Source organism: Sturnira hondurensis, unplaced genomic scaffold (assembly GCF_014824575.4).
Source record: "Sturnira hondurensis isolate 20B ecotype Veracruz unplaced genomic scaffold, ASM1482457v3 Scaffold0011576, whole genome shotgun sequence".
Classification (NCBI taxonomy): Eukaryota; Metazoa; Chordata; class Mammalia; order Chiroptera; family Phyllostomidae; genus Sturnira; species Sturnira hondurensis.
Window position 1 is genome coordinate 421,314 of NW_028084207.1, and position 21,240 is coordinate 442,553.

At 44.1% G+C, this 21,240-nt stretch overlaps 1 protein-coding gene across 1 annotated transcript in view; it reads left to right on the top strand.

The window, feature by feature from the left end:
• Positions 1 to 922: 922 nt before the first annotated feature.
• Positions 923 to 21,240, top strand: part of PGK1 (phosphoglycerate kinase 1) — a 28,058-nt gene continuing 7,740 nt past the window's right edge. The window contains exons 1-4 of the mRNA XM_037060300.1: positions 923 to 1,105; positions 10,818 to 10,868; positions 15,079 to 15,234; positions 15,350 to 15,494. Of these exons, the coding sequence (XP_036916195.1) occupies positions 1,041 to 1,105; positions 10,818 to 10,868; positions 15,079 to 15,234; positions 15,350 to 15,494 (417 nt within the window). The 5' untranslated portion in view covers positions 923 to 1,040. The remainder of the gene's footprint in view (positions 1,106 to 10,817; positions 10,869 to 15,078; positions 15,235 to 15,349; positions 15,495 to 21,240) is intronic.

Consider the following 21,240-nt stretch of genomic DNA (forward strand, 5'->3'; position numbering starts at 1 on the left):
GGACAGTTCTATCAGTTTTAACACGTGCAACCCGTACCACACTCAGGACACAGAATAGTTTCATTACCACAGAAATCTTCATCATGCATTTCTTTGTAGTCACACATTCCCCCCACTCCTAGTTCTTGGCAAACAACGATCTGATCTCCATCTACTTTTGCCTTTTCCATAATATCACACATTTGGAATCTTATACACTATGTTAACTCTTGGAATATGCCTTCTTTTATTAAAAATGATTGCCATGGCAATTGTTGCTTATATCAATGGTCCATTACTTTGTATTACTGAGCAGTAAGATGTGTCTTAGTTTGTGTATCCATTCAAGGACACCTGGATTGTTTCCAGTTTTCACCAATTATGAATACAGATGCTATAAACACGTGGGATTGCTGGGTCATATTGTAAGTGTAGGTTTAGTTTTATAGGAAAACGCCCAGCTGTTTTCCACGTAGGCTGAACTATTTTGGGGAACCAGGAAATCAGAAATTTTCCAAAGGGAGGTGCCATTAGCATGGATCCCGGTATGCCTGCCCGGAATTCCATGGGCTTGGGGGTGGCGCTTTCACCCAGAATGTAGGTTTTCGGGGAGCTGCAACTGCTCCGGGTGAGGCGGCAGCCTGTCGCCTTCCACTCTTTTCACGTGGCGCCACCGTGCTCCTTTCTCCTTCTACAGGGGCCCTGTGGCGCCACCTCCCGGTGGTGCCCTTCTTCAGAAAGGTTCCCAGGAAAGTTCCGGGTCGTTGCGTGCGGTACGTGACAAACGGTAGCCACACGTCCGACCACCTCCCTCACAAACTGACAGAGAGTTGAGCCAATGGAAGCGCGCCGGCGCTTTCCCGCTGCGTCCAATAGCAGCAGCTCTAAGTGGAGCGCTGCGCGCTGCTGCCGAGAATAGGCGGGGCTAGGGCGGGGTTGGGGGCGGGGTGGTGAGGCCCGCGAGCATCACAGCGGGTCGGCACGCGTTCCCCAGCGCGCATTTGCTACTGTCTCCCTCGCTGTGCGGTCTCTCGCCCACTCGCCGCTGCTGTATTGCCAAGATGTCGCTTTCTAACAAGCTGACTTTGGACAAGCTGGACGTGAAGGGGAAGCGGGTCGTCATGAGGTAATTCATACACCTGCCCGCGCGCCCTCGGGGCTCTCCCGAAGCCCTCAGGCCACGGCCGACTTGCTTCTCCGCCTGCCCAAAGTTGCTTTAAGCCCTGGACTCGGTCTTATGGGTTCTAGTCATGCGGAGCGAGGCTACTGACCATGGTGACTGAGACTTTCCCCGGGTTGGGCGGCTTCTAACCTCGTTTCTTCCAATCCACTAAGTAAGCTGTAGTTGCCCTTTTGGGGTGGATCCACGGAGGCACAGCTCAGATTGCCGGGGCTCACTTTAATCTCTTGCCTATTCCTTTACTATTTCCGTCTCCTCCAGTTCCCAGTCGGCGAGTTGGCACCTAAGGCTTAGTCTGGAAAATCCTAGGCCCCAAGGCAGGGACCTTGAAAGGTCATTTGGTTACTTTCCTTTCCTGCTGCCCTAGACCATCCCAAGCAAATGAGGAACGGCCCATATTTCAAAAGTCCATGGGTTAAAGGAAGTATATCCTAGAGGGCTTTGATTTATATGTTCAGGAGTAGAACTCCCTAAAGCATCGGGGGTAGGAGGGCGGAGAGGGGTGGGGTACACCAAAGGCAGCCCTTCCCAGTTTATGTAACAGGCCTCTGTGCCCTACCTGGTCGTTGGACTCCAGACAGTGGGGTTTGCATCAGCAGCGTGACACATGCTGCGTAAAAGGAGACAGGGTGTGGCTACTCATTCTTACTGTTCTCCAACCTCACCCCACAGGTGGCTAGAGAAGCAGGATATTAGAAATGCGGAGAGCTCCCCATGCCCTTTGGGGGTCTCTTAGTCTGCACATGTGGATCCCCGGTCACTTAATGAATATAGCTTCTCCCTTATTTGCCTCCATTACTAGTATGGTGTATGGAGCTTTTACATTTCTTCTTGTAATGCATGGCACAAATGTATATGCCGGGGCAAAGTGCATGAGGAGTTAGGTACGTGATTGATGCACTTGACTGTTACATAATTTCAGAGGATGCAAGTGTGGTGCTTTGGGGGGATCATAAGGATCTGCTATGGTAGCTTGTGCAGTCTTGCCCTTTTTGGGAAATGATTGATGGGCAGCCATGTAAATGGTGTGATTGAGCCCCTTTCCCAACTTCGATTGGTTCAAGTGAAGGCATCTTTTGGACATTAACAGACACATAAATAATAGGGGATCTCCCTTTACCCTCAGCATTATGAATTAGGAAACTGTATGGGTACCCTAAAATTCATGTAGCTCTTCCTTCCCTCTAATTTCTGTATAACCACTATGAGTTTGTAAGTGACCTTCTGTGCCTTGCTGTGGAAATAATAATAAAAAAAAACTCAATACCTTATGGCCATGAAAACGACCTGGTGTCCACATTTTCCCAAATGATCAAGGTTTTTGCAATCGGGACAAAATAGGAATTACAGTCACCTTGATAATAGACAAGGACCCTTTCTACCCTTAAGAGGATGTTAAGGAAAGGGGACAGATCCTTTGAAAAACAGGTGGACACGGGCAACTAGATCTTAGGTTTTAATTATTCCTCTGTGCTCAAGCCTGACTTTTCCAGATGCATGCCGGGGCATCATACTGGTTACTTTCCTAACAATTTCAGTTTGGGGGTATACCTCCTCTCCCACCTGGGAAACTGGCTTGAGGGATTCACTGGGTTGACTGGGAGTGGGACTAGAGAAGGTGCTTATCTTTTTCTCACTCTGGATCTAATATGAAATCTCTTCCTGCCCAAGGATTCAGTTTCATTCGACAGAGATTAATCCTGAGCCTTGAAATGATTGGCTGGTCCTGCGCGGTTGAAAATGACCTGTCCAAGGTCACTGAACTAGCACGTTGGTGGCAGAGCCAGGACCGGAACTGGGTCTCCTTGGCAGCCGACCACACCTTCTGAATACTGGGACATAGTGAACAAAGACAGTTAAAACAGACCTTTTGTCTCCTGCGGTTGCAATCTATAATTTTTCCCCCATGGAATTTGGATACACTGTGCTTATTTGGTCCAAGGGCAGGAAGTCGCTTTGTTCCCTGATTATTAACGCCTCTTTTGAACACAGTCACATTGTAGCATTACTCTTTGGAGGAGCAGAGGTGGCCATGCCTTGGGAGCTCAAATTTCTTTTTGTTTCAATGCCCTTAGGTGGTGGTTGCTGGCTGTATTTTGGAAATGGGCTCTCCTGAGTAATGGCCGCTTTGCTTAACTCTTCTTTGTCTTGCAAATGAGAACTGTTTATTAGGTCTTCTGGCTCCTACTTTAATTGCCAGGGGAACTTTTTTGTTGAGGAAACTTTAGATAGCCAGAAACCTGACGGAATAGTTACCAGCTTCCACCTCATTTCTTTAGGACATCAGCTGACTTTACCTTTGAAGAAACTTCTGCTTATTTTTGCGATGTCATTTTCTTCCTCTCATAGGATGCCAGTCACACCCCTTTGCTGTCTGTAAAATGCTTCCCTTTGGCTTGCCCCTCCCCCCATTTTTTAGAAAAAGAAGCCTCAGTGTTTTGCTCTGACCTGTTGTAACTTGTTAAGGAACAGCCTTGATGTAGTAGAAAAAGAAACAGGGAAAAAGGAGAGCAGATTTTAAAAAGTGTTTAAGACAGACATAATATCCCAATTTTCCAGTCAGGGGCAGTGAAGCAAGGGTGGTCATGGTTCCTTTGAGACCTTTTAATGGAACTGGGCCTGGACACCCGAGATTTCAGGAGATAAAGATTTGATATTTCTACTAAGTCAATATTATTAACATTTTATTTTGAAATCATAGATTCACAGGAGATTGCAAAGATAGTAGAGAGGGCCTGTGTTTACCCAATTTCCCCCTTTGTATACATGATACATAATTATAGTACAATAGTAAAAGTAGAAAGTTGACTTTAGAATGAAGTGTATAGTTCTATGCTATTTTAGTGCATGTGCAGATGTGTGTAACTCCCACCACAGTCGTTTCCTTTGATCACCACTAAGGTTTCCCTCATGCCACCCTGTTAGAGTCATGGTCCCTCTTCCTCATTCCTGACCTCTGCTAATGACTATTCTGCCATTGGCTTTTAAAAATATATATATTATTTAATATATATATTTTATTTATTTATCTTTAGATAGAGGGAAGGGAAGGAGAAAGAGAGGGAGAGAAACATCGATGTTTGGTTGCTTCTCACATGCCCCCAAGTGGGGACCCGGCCCGCAACCCAGGCATGTGCCCAGACTGGGAATGAACCCATAACCCATTGGTTCACAGGCTGCCACTCAATCCACTGAGCCACACCAACCAGGGCTGCCTTTGGCTTTTTTCATTCAATACAGTGCCCTCGAGATTTCTCCAAGTTGTTGCGTGCATCAGTAGTTCAGTTAGTCCTTGTATTGCTGAATAGAATTCTGTAGTATGGATGTTCTACCGGTTTAGCCCGTTAAAGGATATCTGGGTTGTTTCCAGTTTGGGGCTACTACACATAAAGCTGTGTGAGCCTTGAACATTCATTCATGCACAAGTCTTGATATGGACATAGGCTGTCATTTCTGTTGGGTAATGTACCTAGGAGTGGAATTGCTGGATCCTACGCTTCACCTTCTGAGGAATTTCCACACTTTTCCAAAGCAGCCCCACCATTTTACATTCCCACCAGCAGCGTGCAAGTGGTCCGTCTCAGGCTCCTCACCAGCATTGGGTGTTGTCATTTATTTTTTTATTTCAGCCATTCTGATAGGTGTGTAGTGATATCTGATTTCATGCCCTAGTGTTCAGGGAAGTGGAAAAGGAAGAGGTGCGGAATGTACATAGGATGTACATAGGTGGAAGGGGTAGGCAAGAGCAGATTCTGTGGCGAGGTCCACAGGGAGGAGGGGCTAAAAGGAGAGCTGTTGCTGAGAGTCTAGGAGATGGTGAGAGGAGGGAATCTTCGTGCAGGGAGAAGAGAGAAGTCCGGTTCTCATCAGTACGCTGTGTCAGCTTGGATAGATAAGACAGAATCTTGAGTGTTTCTGCCCAAAGAATCTCCTCCTTCAAAGGGCTTGGGTTAGGGAGTAAGCGCCATGAGGGGTGGCTGGTGCTCTGCCTCTTGCTCTCTTAGCCCTTTTAGCCACAGGCTTCCTGGGAGGCTTCAGAGGGAGAATATGACCCGTGGTAATGGGATCCTCTCTCCTCTTCGGAATGCACTTTCTGGCTGGCAAGATATTTAAAGAAGATGCTTCAAATCAGAATCAAGTACCTTGAAGCTAAGGAGAGTGTAGTTCTTTTTTTTTTTTTTCAGAGGCATACAGATACTGCTGTCATTTCTGAAGACTTTTCTTTCATTAAAATGTTTGAATACCAAATTATCCCCTCAACCCACCTTTGGAAAGACTGCCCTCCGGTTAGGTAGGCTGGGCTCCAGGCAGACCTTGTTTTATTGCGCTTTGTCTTACTACACTTAACAGACGCTGTTCTCATTGCATACGGAAGGTTTGTGCAATTGGCATTGAGCAAGCACACCCTGTGTGCCATGTGCCAACAGCATTTGGTCACTTTGTGTCTCTCACATGTTGGCAATACTAGCAATATTTCAAGCTTTTTCGTTATTATATTTGTTACGGTGATATTACCACTGTGATTGATTTGGGGTGCCACATACTCCCGATATTAATACAGTGAACTGAATAAATAGTATGTGTGCTTTCACTGCTCCACCAGTTGGCTGTTTCCCTTTCTCTCTCCCTCTCCTTGAGCTTCCCTCTTCCCTGAGACACAGCAATATTGAAATTAGGCCCATCGATAACCCTGCAGTGGCTTCTAAGTGTTCAAGTGAAAGGAAGAGTCACACACCTGTCACTTTAAATCCAAAGCTAGAAATGATTAAGCTCAGTGAGGAAGGCATTCTGAAAACTGAGATAGGGCAAAAGCTAGGCTTTGGTGCCAAACAGCCAGCCAAGTTGTAAATGCAAGGCAAAGTTCTTGAAGGAAATTGTGAGTGTCATGCCAGTGAACACGTGGATGATAGGAAAGCAAAACTGGTTTATTGCCTGTATGGAGAAAGTTGTAGTGGCCTAGAGAGACCAGATCAGTCACAGCACGACATTGCCTTAAGCCAGATCCTAATCCACAGCAGTGTCCTAACTGTCTTCCATTCTGGGAAGGCTGAGAGAGGGGAGGAAGGAAAGTTGGAAGCTGGCAGAGGTTGGTTCGTGAGTTCTAAGAACCAGCCTCCATAACATACAAGTGCAAGGGGAGGCAGCAAGTGCTGATGTAGAAGTTGCAGCAGGTTCTCCAGAACACCTAGCTAAGATAGTTAAAGGTGTCTACGCTAAATAACAGATTTGCAATGCAGATGCAATGGCCTTACATTGGAAGCAGATGCCATCTAGGACTTCCATAGTTAGGAGAGGACAGTGCCTGGCTTCAAAGCATCAATGGACAGGCTGACTCTTGTTAGGGACTAAGGCACCTGTTGGCTTTAAGCTAAAGCCAGTGCTCATTTACCATTTGGGAAATCCTAGGGCCCTTGAGAATCAGGCTAAATCTACTGTGCCTCTGCTCGATACATGACATAAAAAGCCTGAATGACAGCACATCTGTTTATGACATGGTTCACTGAATATTTGAAACCCACTGTTGAGAACTACTTCTCAGAAAAAAGAAACCCTTTCAAAACAGTGCTGCTCGGTGACAATACACCTGGTGGACCAAGCTCTCTAACAGGGATGTACAGTGAGGTTAGTGTTGTTTTCATGCCTGCCCACACAGTGTCCACTCTGCAGCCTATGGATCAAGGAGTAATTTCAACTCTCAATTCTCATTATTTAAGAAATATATTTTGCAAGGCTTTGGCTGCCATAACTAGCGATTCCTCTGATGGACCTGGGCAAAGATCATTGAAAACCTGGAAAGCATTCACTATTCTAAATGTCTTTAAGAACATGCATGATTCGCAGGAAGAGGTCAAAATATCAACATCAATGGGATTTTGGGAGAAATTGATTCCACCCATCCTAGATGACTGAGGGCCTCAGGACTTAAGTGGAGGAACTAACTGTAGATGGAAACTTTAGTGGAAATGGCAAGAGAACTAGAATTATAAGTCAGAGGCTGAAGATGGGACTGAATTGCTGCAATCTCACGTTAAAACTTTAATGAATGAGTCCGGGCTGGTGTAGCTCAGTGGATTGAGCGCAGGCCTGCAAACCACATGATGGAGGTTCGATTCCCAGTCAGGGCACACGCCTGGGTTGCAGGCCAGTTCCCAGCAGGGGGCTCACGAGAGGCAACCATACATTGATACTTTTCTCCTCTCCTTCTCTTCCCCTCTAAAAGGTAAATAAATAAAATCTTTTTTTTAAAAGATTTTATTTATTTATTTATCTTTAGAGGGGAAGGAGAGAGGGAGAGAAACATCAATGTATGGTTGCCTTTTGTGCGTCCCCTGCTGGGAGTTGGCCTGCAGGGAACCCGCCTGCAACCCAGGCATGTGCCCTGACTGGGAATCGAACTGCGATCCTCTGGTTCACAGGCCCGCGCTCAATCCACTGAGCTACACCAGCCAGGGCTTAAATAAAATCTTTAAAAAATACTTTAATGAATGAGGAGTTGCTTCTTTTTGATGAGCAAAGAAACTGATTTATTTCTTAAATCCTCACCTGAGTATATGTTTATTGATTTTTAGAGAGAGAAAAATCAGTGTGAGAGAGAAACATTAATTGGTTGCTCCCCTGTTGTCCCCAACCAGGGATCAAACGCGCAATGTAAAAAATATTTTATTTATTTGTTTTTAGAGAGAGGGGAAGGGGGGAGAAAGAAAGGGAGAGAAACAACCATGTGTGGTTGCCTCTCACATGCCCCATACCGGAGAACCTGGGCTGCAACCCAGGCATGAGCTCTGACTGGGATACGAACCAGAGACCCTTTCATTTGAAGGCTGGTGCTCAATCCACACCTGCCAGGGCCCTGTGATGATTATTGAAATGACAACAAAGCACTTAGAATATTACACAAACTTTGTTGATAAAGCAGGCTAGGGTTTGAGAGGATCGACTCCAATTTTAAAAGAAGCTCTGTTACGATAAAGCTGCTGTCCAGCAGCACTGCATGCTACAGAGGAATTTTCATGAATGGAAGAGTCAATGTGGCTGACTTCGTTGCTGTCTTATTTTAAGAACTGCCACAGCCATCCCAGCCTTCAGCAAACACCATCTGGTCAGTTAGCGCTATCAACATCCAGGCGAGACCCTCCACCAGCAAAAACAGTATGACTTTGCTGAAAGCTCAGATGATGGTTAGCATTTTTTAGCAGTAATGTATACCTGAATTAAGGTTTGCACATTGTTTTTTAAGGTGTAATGCTATTGACCCCGGCTGATGTGGCTTAGTGCATTGAGCACCAGCCTGCGAATTAAAGGGTTGCCAGTTCAATTCCCAGTCAAGGCGCATGCCTGGGTTGCAGGGTGGCCCCCCAGTGTGGGGCACATGAGAAGCACTTACACATGAGTGTTTGTTTCCCTCTCTTTCTCCCTCCCTTCCCCCTCTCTGAAAATAAATAAATAGAATCTTAAAAAATAAAATATTCCTATTAAAAAAGATGTAATGCTATTGTACTCTTAATAGTTAACAGTATAGTATAAACGTACTTTTTATATTCAGTGGGAAATCAACAAAAATTGTGAGACTCGTTTGATTGTGATACTCGCTCAGTTGTGAGGGTCCAGAACGGACCTTGCAGTACCTCTGAGGTGTGCTTGTACAGGACCAGGGAGAAGGATGTCGGTGGGCATCTTACTGGGTCTAGGATCTCATAATCATGTACCAGGCCTCGGTCTTTGAGAGGAAGGACTAGGAAAGGAGCTTTATGGCCACGCATGGCAGCAAGCAGGGGTGTCTAACCTTTTGGCGTCTCCGAGCCACAGTGGAAGAAGAGTTGTCTTGGGCCACACATTAAATACATTGTGACACATAATCACACAAAATAAATCTCATGAAGTAACTTTCCGATTTTGTGTTGGGCCACATTCACAGTCATCCTGAGCTGCATGTGGCCCATGGGACACAGGTTGGACACCCCTGGTAGGTCCTACTTTCCCTGGAGCCCCTCAGCGTGTGATGCTGAGTGATAGACCAGGGCTCAGTAACCTTTAGGCTGCGCCTAGAACAACATTTTGTTCCCCAAAACTGTTTGCAGTGATAACAAGAAGTCAATTATTGTCACTGGGGGCTGATGACTACTGCACTGAAAATTCAAAACATTGTTTAGGATGTCCATCACTATGTTGTATTATGTGCACCAAGAGAGATGCATTCCTTCTGTTGATGTAATTGTTCCCCTTTTGTTTCTTATAAATCACCCATTGCCTCTGTCTCCTAATCGAAACACTGGGCTTCTGCCTTAGCGAGTGAGTCCTGAATAGCATTCCTAATGATCTCTGTGAATGTTTGTTGCCTCTCACTTTGAAATATTTCTTATTTTTAGATTAACACTAGTAATGGTTGGTCTGCCTTTTAAACCGTAGAATTATCTTTGGGAGAAGCATCAACATATATGATAGTTACCATTTGAAATATTTTATTTATTTATCTTTAGAGGGGAAGGAAAGGAGAGAGGAAGAGAAACATCAATGTATGGTTGCTTCTCCTGCATCCCCTGCTGGGAACTGGCCCCTGCCGGGAACTAACCTGCAACCCAGGCATGTGCCCTGACTGGGATCGAACCACGATTGTCTGGTTCGCAGGCCCGTGCTCAATCCACTGAGCTATGCCAGCCAGGGCTGATAGTTACCATTTGAATGGTACTTACTGTACACCAGGCCTCTTCTAAGCCCTTTACGAATCACCAATTCATTTACTCTCACAGTAACTGTGAGGCAGATAATATCATCCACATTCTGCAGACAGAGAAAGAAATCCCCTAAAAAGGATCTTAACAGGCAAAACTTTACAAAGACCTGCCACACCTTGTTGGTTTTAGTCAGACTGAAGTATGAAGTAGACCGAGGTTTCCAGGAGTTCAGAAGAAGGGGGAAGGAGTCGCTGGCTCTTAAAAATGGTAAAGCAGTATTCTGTCACTTGGGTGAGAAAGGAGGCACTGTAGTAAATTTCTGCTTGTACCATCCTGCTCACTCCCTTTGTCATTGCCCACTTGTCTGGTGGGCAGAGTCATGTGCTCCAGTCACTCCTCTTGGGCTTTTTGAAGGAGCCTGTCTGATTTTTATTGTCTGTGTTTTGCTTGAAGGGTACTGTGTAAACTTGGTCTTGAACACAGGGTTTCTTCTGGTCTTGAGGCTCCAGGCTTTCTCCAAAAAATAGGATGTTTGCTATCCCTTACATCTCCAGCTGCCACTGTTATTCGATACTCGCATGTGAGGCCCACACGAAATTTTTAGATAGAACAGGTGTTTAGCTGGATATCTGGTGTCTTCAGGGCCAGTTCCTGTGATTTAGGTTAGGTGTTATTTTGAAACTTTTAATGATTTCTTCTAAAGTATGAGATACATACTGAAAAGGGCACAAATCATAACCTCAAAGAATTCTCTCAAAGTGAGCATATTTATGCAATCACCCAGGTCAAGAAGTAAAACATCTGAACCCCATACATTCACTCGGAGGTCCTAATTCAGTCGCTGTCTTGACTTCTAATACCGCTAATTATTTTTAAGGTGATTTTGAACTTTCAACTTACCTGGTTTACAAAAACTGCCTCTCTTATTTTTGAGGGAATAATACATTGAGCATGGCTCTGAACCTGAAACTTTCTTTCTTTTTTAGAGTGGACTTCAATGTTCCTATGAAGAACAACCAGATAACTAACAACCAGAGGTAAGGTACCTGCTGAGCATCAAGTTAGGTTTAAGGTGTACATTGGTATGGCTCTATGGGATGAAATGCTTTTCCTTTCTTATTGTGGAACTGTGGTAACTTAAGCTTATATCGTCTTGGATTTTTACCAACCTATCCTCTAGTCTGCTTTTTTATTTTTTTGAGATTAAAAAAATTATTTTTAGAGAGAGGGAAAAGGAGGGACACAGAGGGAAAGAAACATCAATGTGGTTGCCTCTCACATGCCCCCTACTGGGGGGACCAGGCCTGCATCTCAGGCATGTGCCCTGACTGGGAATCGAACCAGCTACCCTTTGGTACACAGGCTGGTGGTCAATCTACTGAACCACACCAGCCAGAGCTGAGATTTTTTTTTATTTTTATTTTTTATTTTTTAAATAAATTTATTTTTATTTTAATTTATTTATCTTAGAGGGCAAGGGAGGAGAGAGAGAGAGAGAGAAATGTCAATGTATGGTTGCCTCTTGTGTGTCCCCTGCCGGGAGCCGGGAACCGGGAACTGGCCTGCAACCCAGGCATGTGCCCTGACTGGGAATCGAACCGCGATCGTGTGGTTCGCAGGCCTGTGCTCAATCCACTGAGCTATACCAGCCCTGGCTGGTAAGAGTTTAAAACTCTTAAATAAGAGTTTATTCGAGCCAAACTGATGACATATTCCGGGGAGCTAGATCTCAATAGCTCCCCTGGTCTACTTTCTTACAAAAATGTAGAAATTGAAAAAAGCATCTTAAGAAAGTGATTTTTTTTATGCCTCCATTTTTTTAAAATCTGAAGAATTTGGGGGGGTTATACATTTTTTTAAAATATTTTTTTAATTTATTTATCTGGAGAGAGGAAGAGAAACATCAATGTATGGTTGCTTCGGGTGCATCCCCTGCTGGGAACTGACCCCTGCCGGGAACTGGCGTGCAACCCAGGCATGTGCCCTGACTGGGAATCGAACTGCGATCATATGGTTCGCAGGCCCGCGCTCAATCCACTGAGCTACATCAGCCAGGGCCTACATTTTTATTTTTATGTATTTTTGTGTATTTGTTTAATCTTCACCTGAGGACATGCTGATTTTTAGAGAGGGGGAGGGGAAGGGGGCAAGAGGGAGGAAACATTGGTTGCCTCTCGCACGCCCCCGACTTGGGATCTAACCTGCAACCTAGGTATGTACACTGACTGGGAATTGAATTTGCAATCTTTCAATTTACAGAATGATGCTCCAACTGAGCCACACTAGCAAGGGCTAGCAAGTATTTTTAAAGAATGAAACTTTCAGGGTACTCTGGCTTCATTTGCGAAATGAAGAACTGCAACAGAAGGATTTTTTTTAACTATGGGTAATTATTAAGCTTACATGTAGTTTTACATGTTCCCATTCCAGATGGTCCAGATAAAAATGAGTTTATGAGAATTTTGACTTGAGGGAAAAGACTTCAGAAGTAATATCTTCTTTGGTCTGTTGAAGCTGCCTCAAATGTTTGCAGCTCCTAGATTCAGAAGGAGAAATTTTAAATGATAGTTCTGTTCTTGCTTTTGACTAGATTATAAAAAAGAATGTTTTATTTAAAATTTTAAATGAAAGGTTTGAGCTGGAAGGGCACTTTCTAATCATTAGGCCACTGTTGTCTAATGTGGGCCACATGTAATTTAAAATTTTCTAGATGCCACCGGAAAAAAGTAAAAAGAAATGGGTGAACTTAATTTTAATAATATATTGTATTTAATCCAGTAAGTCCAAAATAATCATTTCCATGTGTAATCGATAAAATAATCAAATGGACATTTAAGGGGGTTTTTTGTTTTTGTTTTTTTTGGGGGGAGGTTATTAAATCTTTGAGAACCTGCATGTGTTTTTACTATAGCACATCTCAGTGTGGGCCGGTCACATCTGTAGTATTTAAGAGGCACATGTGGCTGAGAGGAACCATATTGGACAGTGCAGGTCTAGACCCAGAACATTTTTGAACGTTGGCCCCAGAGTAGAGCCTGCCAAGCACATTCCTGCTGCACCAACGTGGAAGGTCTTTGTACAGGTAGTGCTGACCCTTCGTGATTCACATTGTTTTCTGTAGAACACAGAAAAGATTGGAAATGTGCCTGCCTATGAAGGTCTTTTATGAATAAACCACAGAGAAACATGTCTGAGTAGGTCTCTTCATTTTTGGCAACCCATGGAGTCGATTAACAATGAAGCATTAGAAATAATAGAACTGCACAATGCTAACAAAATAGAACCAGAGACATTGAAATTAAGAACAAACTGACAGTAACCAGAGGGGAGGTGGGAGGGAATAATGGGGGATGGGAAGGGTTTTCAGGAACAACTATAAAGGAGACATGGACAAAACCAAGGGGGGTGGAATCAGGGAAAGGGAGGTGTGGGGATGGCTGGGATGGAGGGGAGAGGTGGGGAAGTAGAGACAACTGTATTTGAACAACAGTGTAAAAAAAAAAAAAAAAAAGGAAAAGGCCCTGGCTGGTATAGCTCAGTGGATTGAGTGCGGGCCTGCGAACCACACGATCGTGGTTCGATTCCCAGTCAGGGCGCATGCCTGGGTTGCAGACCAGTTCCCAGCAGGGGACACATAAGAGGCAACTATACATTGATATTTCTCTCCCTCTCTCCTTCCCTTCCCCTCTAAAGATAAATACATAAAATCTTTTTTAAAAAAGAAAAAAAAGAAATAACAGAACTTGCCAATAAAGGATAGCTGTGCAGATTAATTTGGTTTCATTGGGCACACTTTATACCTGGTAAAGGTTTCCTCTTTATTTGGCAAAAATTAGTTTTTATATCTGCTAAGTAGGTTAAGTTATTTTTGAAACATAACTTGGTTTTTCATTGCTCCATACACTGCTGAAATATCAGCTTGTCAGAGAGACTTTCCCTGGCCACTCACATACCCTCCACCTCCATTCCCAATCATTCCCCCTCCCCCACTTACCTTGCTTTATTTCTCTCCACAGCTTTTATCACCATCTGTGATATACCTTGTTTGTTTATTGCCTATTATACCTCCCATCAATAGAATTTCACTTCTGTGAGAGCAGAAACTTTTATTTTCTGTTGTATTCTCAGAATCTGGAACACGACCTGACATAAAAGAAGTATTCAGTAGTATTTGTTGACGAGATGAGTAGTTTTGTTAATTATCAGTTTTAATTTCTTAAAGACTGGCAAAACTGGAAAGTTAGTATCAGCTTTGTAACAAAAATTGGAAATGTTTAAAAGAAGTTTAATAATATTTTAGTTAAACTGTAATATAGTAAATGTGATGTTATATAAGCATTCTGTATAATGCATTTATTTTTTTTCCTAAATAAAGTGTTTTAGGATCTGTAGTGGGTACAGAAAAGTTACTACAGTTCTCCTTACACTTCCTTTAATGGTTTCAAGATTTAGGAATTTTATATGTCTTCCAAAGTCATATAAGAGTAGTGTTTTGGACCAGGCACATATTTGGTGATTTGCTGGGACTCACAGGACACAGCACATCGTCTCACTGCTGAAGTTTATTACATTGAAAGGATACACAGCAGGGTCAGCAGCGGGAAGAGACAGGTAGACTCTGGAGAAATCTATTCATGGGCTTCTGATGCTTTCTCCCTCCCATGGGGGGGCCACACCGAGTGTGTTCCTTTCTCCAGCAGTGAAAAAAATGCAGTAATTGTGTAATGTTTATGCCCAGAAATGCCCATTAGAGACCTAGCCTCCAAGGTTTTTATTGGAAGCTGCTAATGTAGGTACCTTCTGCCTAGTTATTAAAATTCCGGACCCCTAGAGGGAAGCAGGTGTCCAGCATAAATCACCGTTTTTTAGGCAGTCTAGGAAGAGTGAACAGCCCTTGTCGTTTAAAGAACCGAGGGACCGCTTGGAAAGCCAAGTTCTGGACAGTAACCAAAGGTCAACCTTGCAGGCAGGTCCTTCTGAAGATCGCAGCTTCAGGCCTGCTAGTGGTGTCTGCATCAGGGGCAAAGCATGACGAGAATGTATAATCCTAGGTGGACGGTTGGCGTGACAATTAACTGCTTCCCCTGAGCACGTACCTGAGGACCATTGTTGAGTTGCCGAAAGGGGATTCGAAGGAATTGGCCGAAGAAAAGGGGGTTTTTATGTTTTATGAAGCCTTGAATAAACTATTTCCCACTAATTCCTAGGAGTGACTTTGCTCTACCTGCTGTCTCTTTTTGGTTGCAGGATCAAGGCTGCCGTCCCAAGCATCAAATTCTGCTTGGACAATGGAGCCAAGTCCGTTGTTCTCATGAGCCACCTGGGTCGGCCTGACGGCGTCCCCATGCCTGACAAGTACTCCTTGGGGCCAGTTGCTGTAGAGCTGAAATCCCTGCTGGGCAAGTACGTGGTGGCTCCGGCGCAGGCGGGCTCCGTCACGGGAGTTGGCATCAAGCGCGTTGTGACTGGTTCTTCCCTTTCACACTACTCATGTCTGTCCATCCCATGCTTTCCCCAGGGATGTCTTGTTCTTGAAGGACTGCGTGGGCCCGGAAGTGGAGAAAGCTTGTGCCGACCCAGCTGCCGGGTCTGTCATCCTTCTGGAGAACCTTCGCTTTCATGTGGAGGAAGAAGGGAAGGGAAAAGATGCTTCTGGGAACAAGGTAAGACCTGTGATGTCTGACGTTAGTGATGTGGGAACGCTGAGTCTGTAAGAGACTGTGATTGAAGCATAGAGGAAGCTTGTGTTTGTTTTTCCTTTGACATCTTTTATTGAAGTGGAACACATAGAAAATGCACAAATACACAACTTTGCAGGTTGACAAATTATCAAAAAGTAAAGTAACTCCTGGGTAACTGCCGCCTAGGTCGAGGAATGGAATATTGCTAGCATCTTAGAAGCCTTCCATATGCTCAGGTGGTTTTAAAATACCTCTGAGCCCTGCCTGGGTTCCGTAGCTCAGTTGGTCAGAGCATCATCCTGTAAACTGAAGGGTTGCAGGTTCAATCCCTAGTCAGAGCACATACCGAAGTTGCAGGTTTGGTCCCTGGTTGGGGCACATATAGGAGGCAACAGATCAATCTCTCTCTCTCCCCTTCCCTCCTCTCTAAAATCAATAAGCATGTCCTTGGGTAAGGATAAAAAATACCTTTGAAATATATGTAAACATGATTTGGCTGTAAGAGCATTCAGTGAACATGCTGCTTCTAATTGTCCATTTGTTTCACGCCTTGTTACTGACTTGTTTCTGACAGTATGTGACAAACCTATTGAAGTGTAGGCTGTGATCCCCAGGTGCTTTGAGCAGACACTCACAGACGATTGTAGGGGGAAGTGTCGATTGTAGGGGGAAGTGTCGTTCTACCTCGGGGGTTCCACCAGAGAGTCCATTTTTCATCTGTGTTTGTCAAGGCTAGAACAGCTTTTCTATTGAATAGGCCCTAGTGTGTTATGGAAGGACAGTTTGTTCTTACTTAGAAGGGGAATAAACCTAAAGCTTGACTTGGAATTTTTTTCTTCTATGTCATTTTTTAAAATGATTCTATTAATTTAGTTTGAGAGAGAGACAAACATCAATGTGTAGTTACTTCTCACACGCCCCCTACTGGGGACCTGGCCTGCTACCCAGGCATGTGCCCTGAATGGGAATCAAACCTGTGACCCCTTGGTTCGCAGGCTGGCCCTCAATCCACTGAGCCACACCAGCCAGGGCATAAGTTGGATTTTTTTTTAATGTAGTTTATTGATTATACCATTACAGTTGTTCTATTCCCCCCTTCATTCCCCTCCACCCGCACACTCCCTCCCCCACCATTCTCCCCCTTAGTTTATAACCACATGTCTCAACTTCTTTAGATTCTATATTTCCCCCACTATTCTCGCCCTCCCTACTATCTATTTTCTACCTACCATCCATGCTATTTTCTGTGCCTTCTCCCCCCTTCTCCTCCTCCCACCCCCCTGTTTCTAACCCTCCATGTGTTCTTCATTTCTATGGTTCCACTCCTGATCTAGCTGTCCTCTTGGTTTGCTTTTGTTTTAGGTGTGGTTGTTAATAACTGTGTGTTTGCTGTCCTTTCACTGCTGATATTTTTCATCATCTCTCTCTTATATAAGTCCCTTTAGCATTTCATATAATAAGGGCTTGGTGATGATGAACTCCTTGAACTTGACCTTATGTGAGAAGCACTTTATCTGTCCTTCCATTCTAAATGAAAGTTTTGCTGGATAAAGCAATCTTGGCTGTAGGTCTTTGGATTTCATGACTTGGAATACTTCTTTCCAGCCCCTTCTTGCCTGTAAGGTCTCTTTTGAGAAATCCGCTGACAGTCTGATGGGTACTCCTTTGTAGGTGACTGTCCCCTTATCCCTTGCTGCTTCTAGGATTCTCTCCTTCATTTTAGTCTTGGCTAATGTAATTATGATGTGCCTTGGTGTGTTCCTTCTTGGGTCCAACTTCTTTGGGACTCTCTGAGCTTCCTGGATTTCCTGGAAGTCTATTTCCTTTGCCAGACTGGGGAAGTTCTCCTTTATTATTTGTTCAAATACGTTTTCCACTCGTGGCTGTTTCTTTCCCCCTTCTGGTACCCCTATAATTTGGATGTTGGAACGTTTAAAGATGTCCTGGAGGTTCTTAAGCCTCTCCTCATTGTTTTGAATTCTCATTTCTTCATTCCTTTCTAGTGGGATGTTTCATTCTTCCTTCTGGTCCATTCCATTGATTTGAGTGCCAGTTTCCTTTCCATCGCTATTGGTTTTCTGGACATCTCCCTTCATTTCAATTAGTTTAGCCTTTATATGTTCCTCTAATTTGTGACTAAGTTCCTCTAATTTGTGACTGTACTCTACCAATTCTTTGAGCATCCTGATAAATAGTGTTTTAAATTGGGCTTCTGAGAGGCTGGCAATCTGTTGGTCGCTTAGAGTTATTGGCTCTTGGACTTTGAGTTCTTGCACCATCTTTTGGGCTGTTCGTGCCGTCCCCGTTGAATGGTTCGTAGCTGTCGGACTTCCATATAATTCGGTTTTCTGGTCTCTGGGTGTGTCTTAGTTCTCCAAAACTTTTGTTGTATCCAAACTTGGTTGTGGGAGAAGGCACAGTGTTTCCACCTATGCCTCCATCTTGGCGGAAGTCCCCAAGTTGGATTTTTTTAAAAAGATTTATTTATTTATCTTTAGAGGGGAAGAGAATGAGAGAGGGGGAGAAATATCAATGTATGGTTGTCTGTCATGGGTCCCTTGCTGGGAACTGGCCTGCAACCCAGGCACGTGCCCTGACTGGGAATCGAACTGCGTTCATCTGTTTCACAGGCCCGTGCTCAGTCCGCTGAGCTACGCCAGCCAGGGTGGATTTTTTAATAAAAGAATTGTGCGTAGGAAAAGGTACTTTCCCAAGTCAAGTAGAAAGGGACAATTGATTGTACTTTGGTAAGTGATAGTGCCTTGGATTTAAGGCATTTTTCCTAAGAAGTACAAAGCATTTTTCTTTGAATTTCTCAAGATAAGGGAGTACAAGTATCATTTCATAAACAAACTAAGCCTCAGAACGGCACTCACTGGACTAAAATTAGAGTCTGTGGTTCTGTTCTGGAGTTTGTGTGTAGCTCGGTCCATTAGAGAAGCAAACATTTTCTGTAGAAGGGCAGACAGTAAATGTTTTAGGCTTTGTGGGTCATACACTCAATAATGACCATATATGATCTCTGTTGGAATTACTCAACCTGACTGTTGCCACACAAAAACAACCATGGATGGGGGGGAAACAAATAAAAATAAAAATGGAACAAAAACAATCCAAAAGCTACCCTGGCTGGTGTGGCTCAGTGGATTGATCTCCAGCTTACGAACCAAAGGGTCACCAGTTCAATTCCCAGTCAGGGCACACGCCCGGTTTGTGGGCCAGGTCCCCAGTAGGGGGCACATGAGAGGCAACCACACATTGATGGCTGTCTCCCACTCTTCCTCCCTTCCCCCTCTCTAAAAATAAAATGTTTAAAACAAAGAAAAATTCGAAAACAACCATAGGTAACTCACAAAATAGATTCTTCTGGCCAGACAGTTGGAATCCAGCTATTAAATGATACAGCTGGCTCTTTGAGGATGATTGGAATTCTCCGTATTGGTAGAAGGGAAGCTGGAGGCACCCTCCGAGTAATTTGCACTGTTGAGGTCCTCAGTATCTTGGGGAACAAGCTGTCCTGAGGCCAGTGTCTCCATCCCTGTGGTACTCCTGACATTGCTTAAGATCATCAGAGCGCCTGCTTTCAAGCAGTTTCTTTTCTTAGTACTGTGGGCCTCGGGCCTACCTTAGCCTGCCTTTCGCATGCTCTTGCTATAATTGTCGCAGTCAAATGCTGACTGAAAAGTTGGTGCCCTTTTAGACTGAAACTCAAGCTGCATAGCTTCCAGGGCTTAGACATGGCAGGAGGCGGCTGGCAAATTGAGGTCAAACCTTAAGTTGTCCGGTGGCTTTCAATGGGTGAAGTTCCAGGAGCCAGCCACAGGTTTAAAATGGATTAAAAAAAAAACAAAGTGAGGACATAAAACATTTTATTTTTTTTAAAGATTTTATTTATTTATCTTTGGAGGGGAAGGGAAGGAGAGAGGGAGAGAAATATCAATGTATGGTTGCCTCTCATGCATCCCTTGCTGGGACCTGGTCTGCAACCCAGGCATGTGCCCTGACCGAGAATTGAACCGTGACCCTTTGGTTCACAGGCCTGTGCTCAATCCACTGAGCTACACCAGCCAGGGCTAAAACATTTTCTTTATCCAGTGTCCCTGCATTGGTCTTTTAGGAGCATTCTCTCCTAGTTATTGGCAGGTGAAAACTGAGAAAGGTATACTGAGCCATGAACACAGACAACAATGAGGGGGTGGCCTGGGGAGCGGTGGCTGGGTGGAGGTAAGCAAAGGGGGACAAAGCAGGGACAACTGTGATAGCATAAAAATAAAATACAATAGAAAATGAGAAATAGGTTTTAATTATTATTATCATTATTAATTTCTATATCATGTTTTTCACGAGAGCTTTCAATTTGCCATTTTTTCCTCAAACAGTCTGAGTAGGGGAATTACGCCTTTTTGGTATATGGGCAGGTTTCAGGGAAAGAGAGTAACTTGCCAACAGTTACACTAGGAATTAATGTTAGAGCTGAATCTAGGACCCAGATTGCTTGCCATTTGGGCAGGGGTTTTTGTTGTTGTTGTTGTTGTTTTTATTTTTGCTTTTGCTTTTGTCTTTGTTTTAGATTTTATTTAGTTTTAGAGAGTAAGAGAGGGAGAGAGACATCAATGTGTGGTTGCCTCTCACACACCACACCCCCAACTGGGCACCTGGCTGGCAACCCAGGCATGTGCCCTGCCTGGGAATTGAAGCAGCGACCTTTTGGTTCAGAGGCCAATGTTCAGTTCACTGAGCCACACCACTCAGGGCTTTAATTTAAACTTTTATTGTATTTTTCCATTACCATTTACTTCCCTTATACCTCCTCCCTGCCCCCCCCAGAAATCACCACACCATTGTTCATGTCCATGAGTCTTTTTTCCTTTTTGCTCAATCCCTCCACCCTCTATCCTCCCCTCTTCCCATCTGTCATTCTGCTCTCCATCTGTAAGTCTGTCCCCATTGTCCTTGTTAGTTCAGTTCATTAGATTCCACATATGAATGAACTCATAGGGTATAAAATGCCTCCTTGTAATCAACATAAACTGTTTCTGGGGCCCTTTCTCGTGTCCTGTTTCTGTCTGCCTCCCCTGTTGCTTTCATGAGGAATATCTGTGAGGGCTCCCTTTGCAGAAAGGCCATGGTGGCCAGTATTCTTCCACCTCTTTTATGAGGACAATATGTTAAAAATGAGGAAATGAATCAAGATAAGGAGAGGGACGAATAATCACAATTTTGTTGTAGGAGTTTCAGAGAGGCCAGTGAAAAATGGGCTGTGCCCTGGGTGGGTGGCTCAGTTGGTTGGAGCACCGTCCTGTACACCGAAAGGGTATGGGTTCGATTCCCGGTCAGGCCACATCTGGGTTGTGGGTTCTATATCTGGTCCATGTGCATGTGATCCCTGGTCTGGGTGCGTACAGGAGGCAACCAGTTGACATTTCTCTCTCACATCAGTGTCTCTGTCTCTAATTCTGTGTCTCCCTCTCCTTCCCACCCCCCTCTTCAAAAACAATGAAAAAAATGTCCTCCAGTGTTGTCGTAAGAAAGAAAGGATGTGGTTAGCTTTATGTGATTCAAGGTTAAGTCACGGTTCAGGAATTTTTGCTTTGCAATGTGAGGGAAGGCAAAGAGAGCAGAAACATGCAGAAATGACCACAAGACCTGGGTCATTTAAAACTTATTTATTTGTTTGTTTGTTTATTTTTAGGGAGAGGGGAAGAGAAGGAGAAAGAGTAGGAGAGAA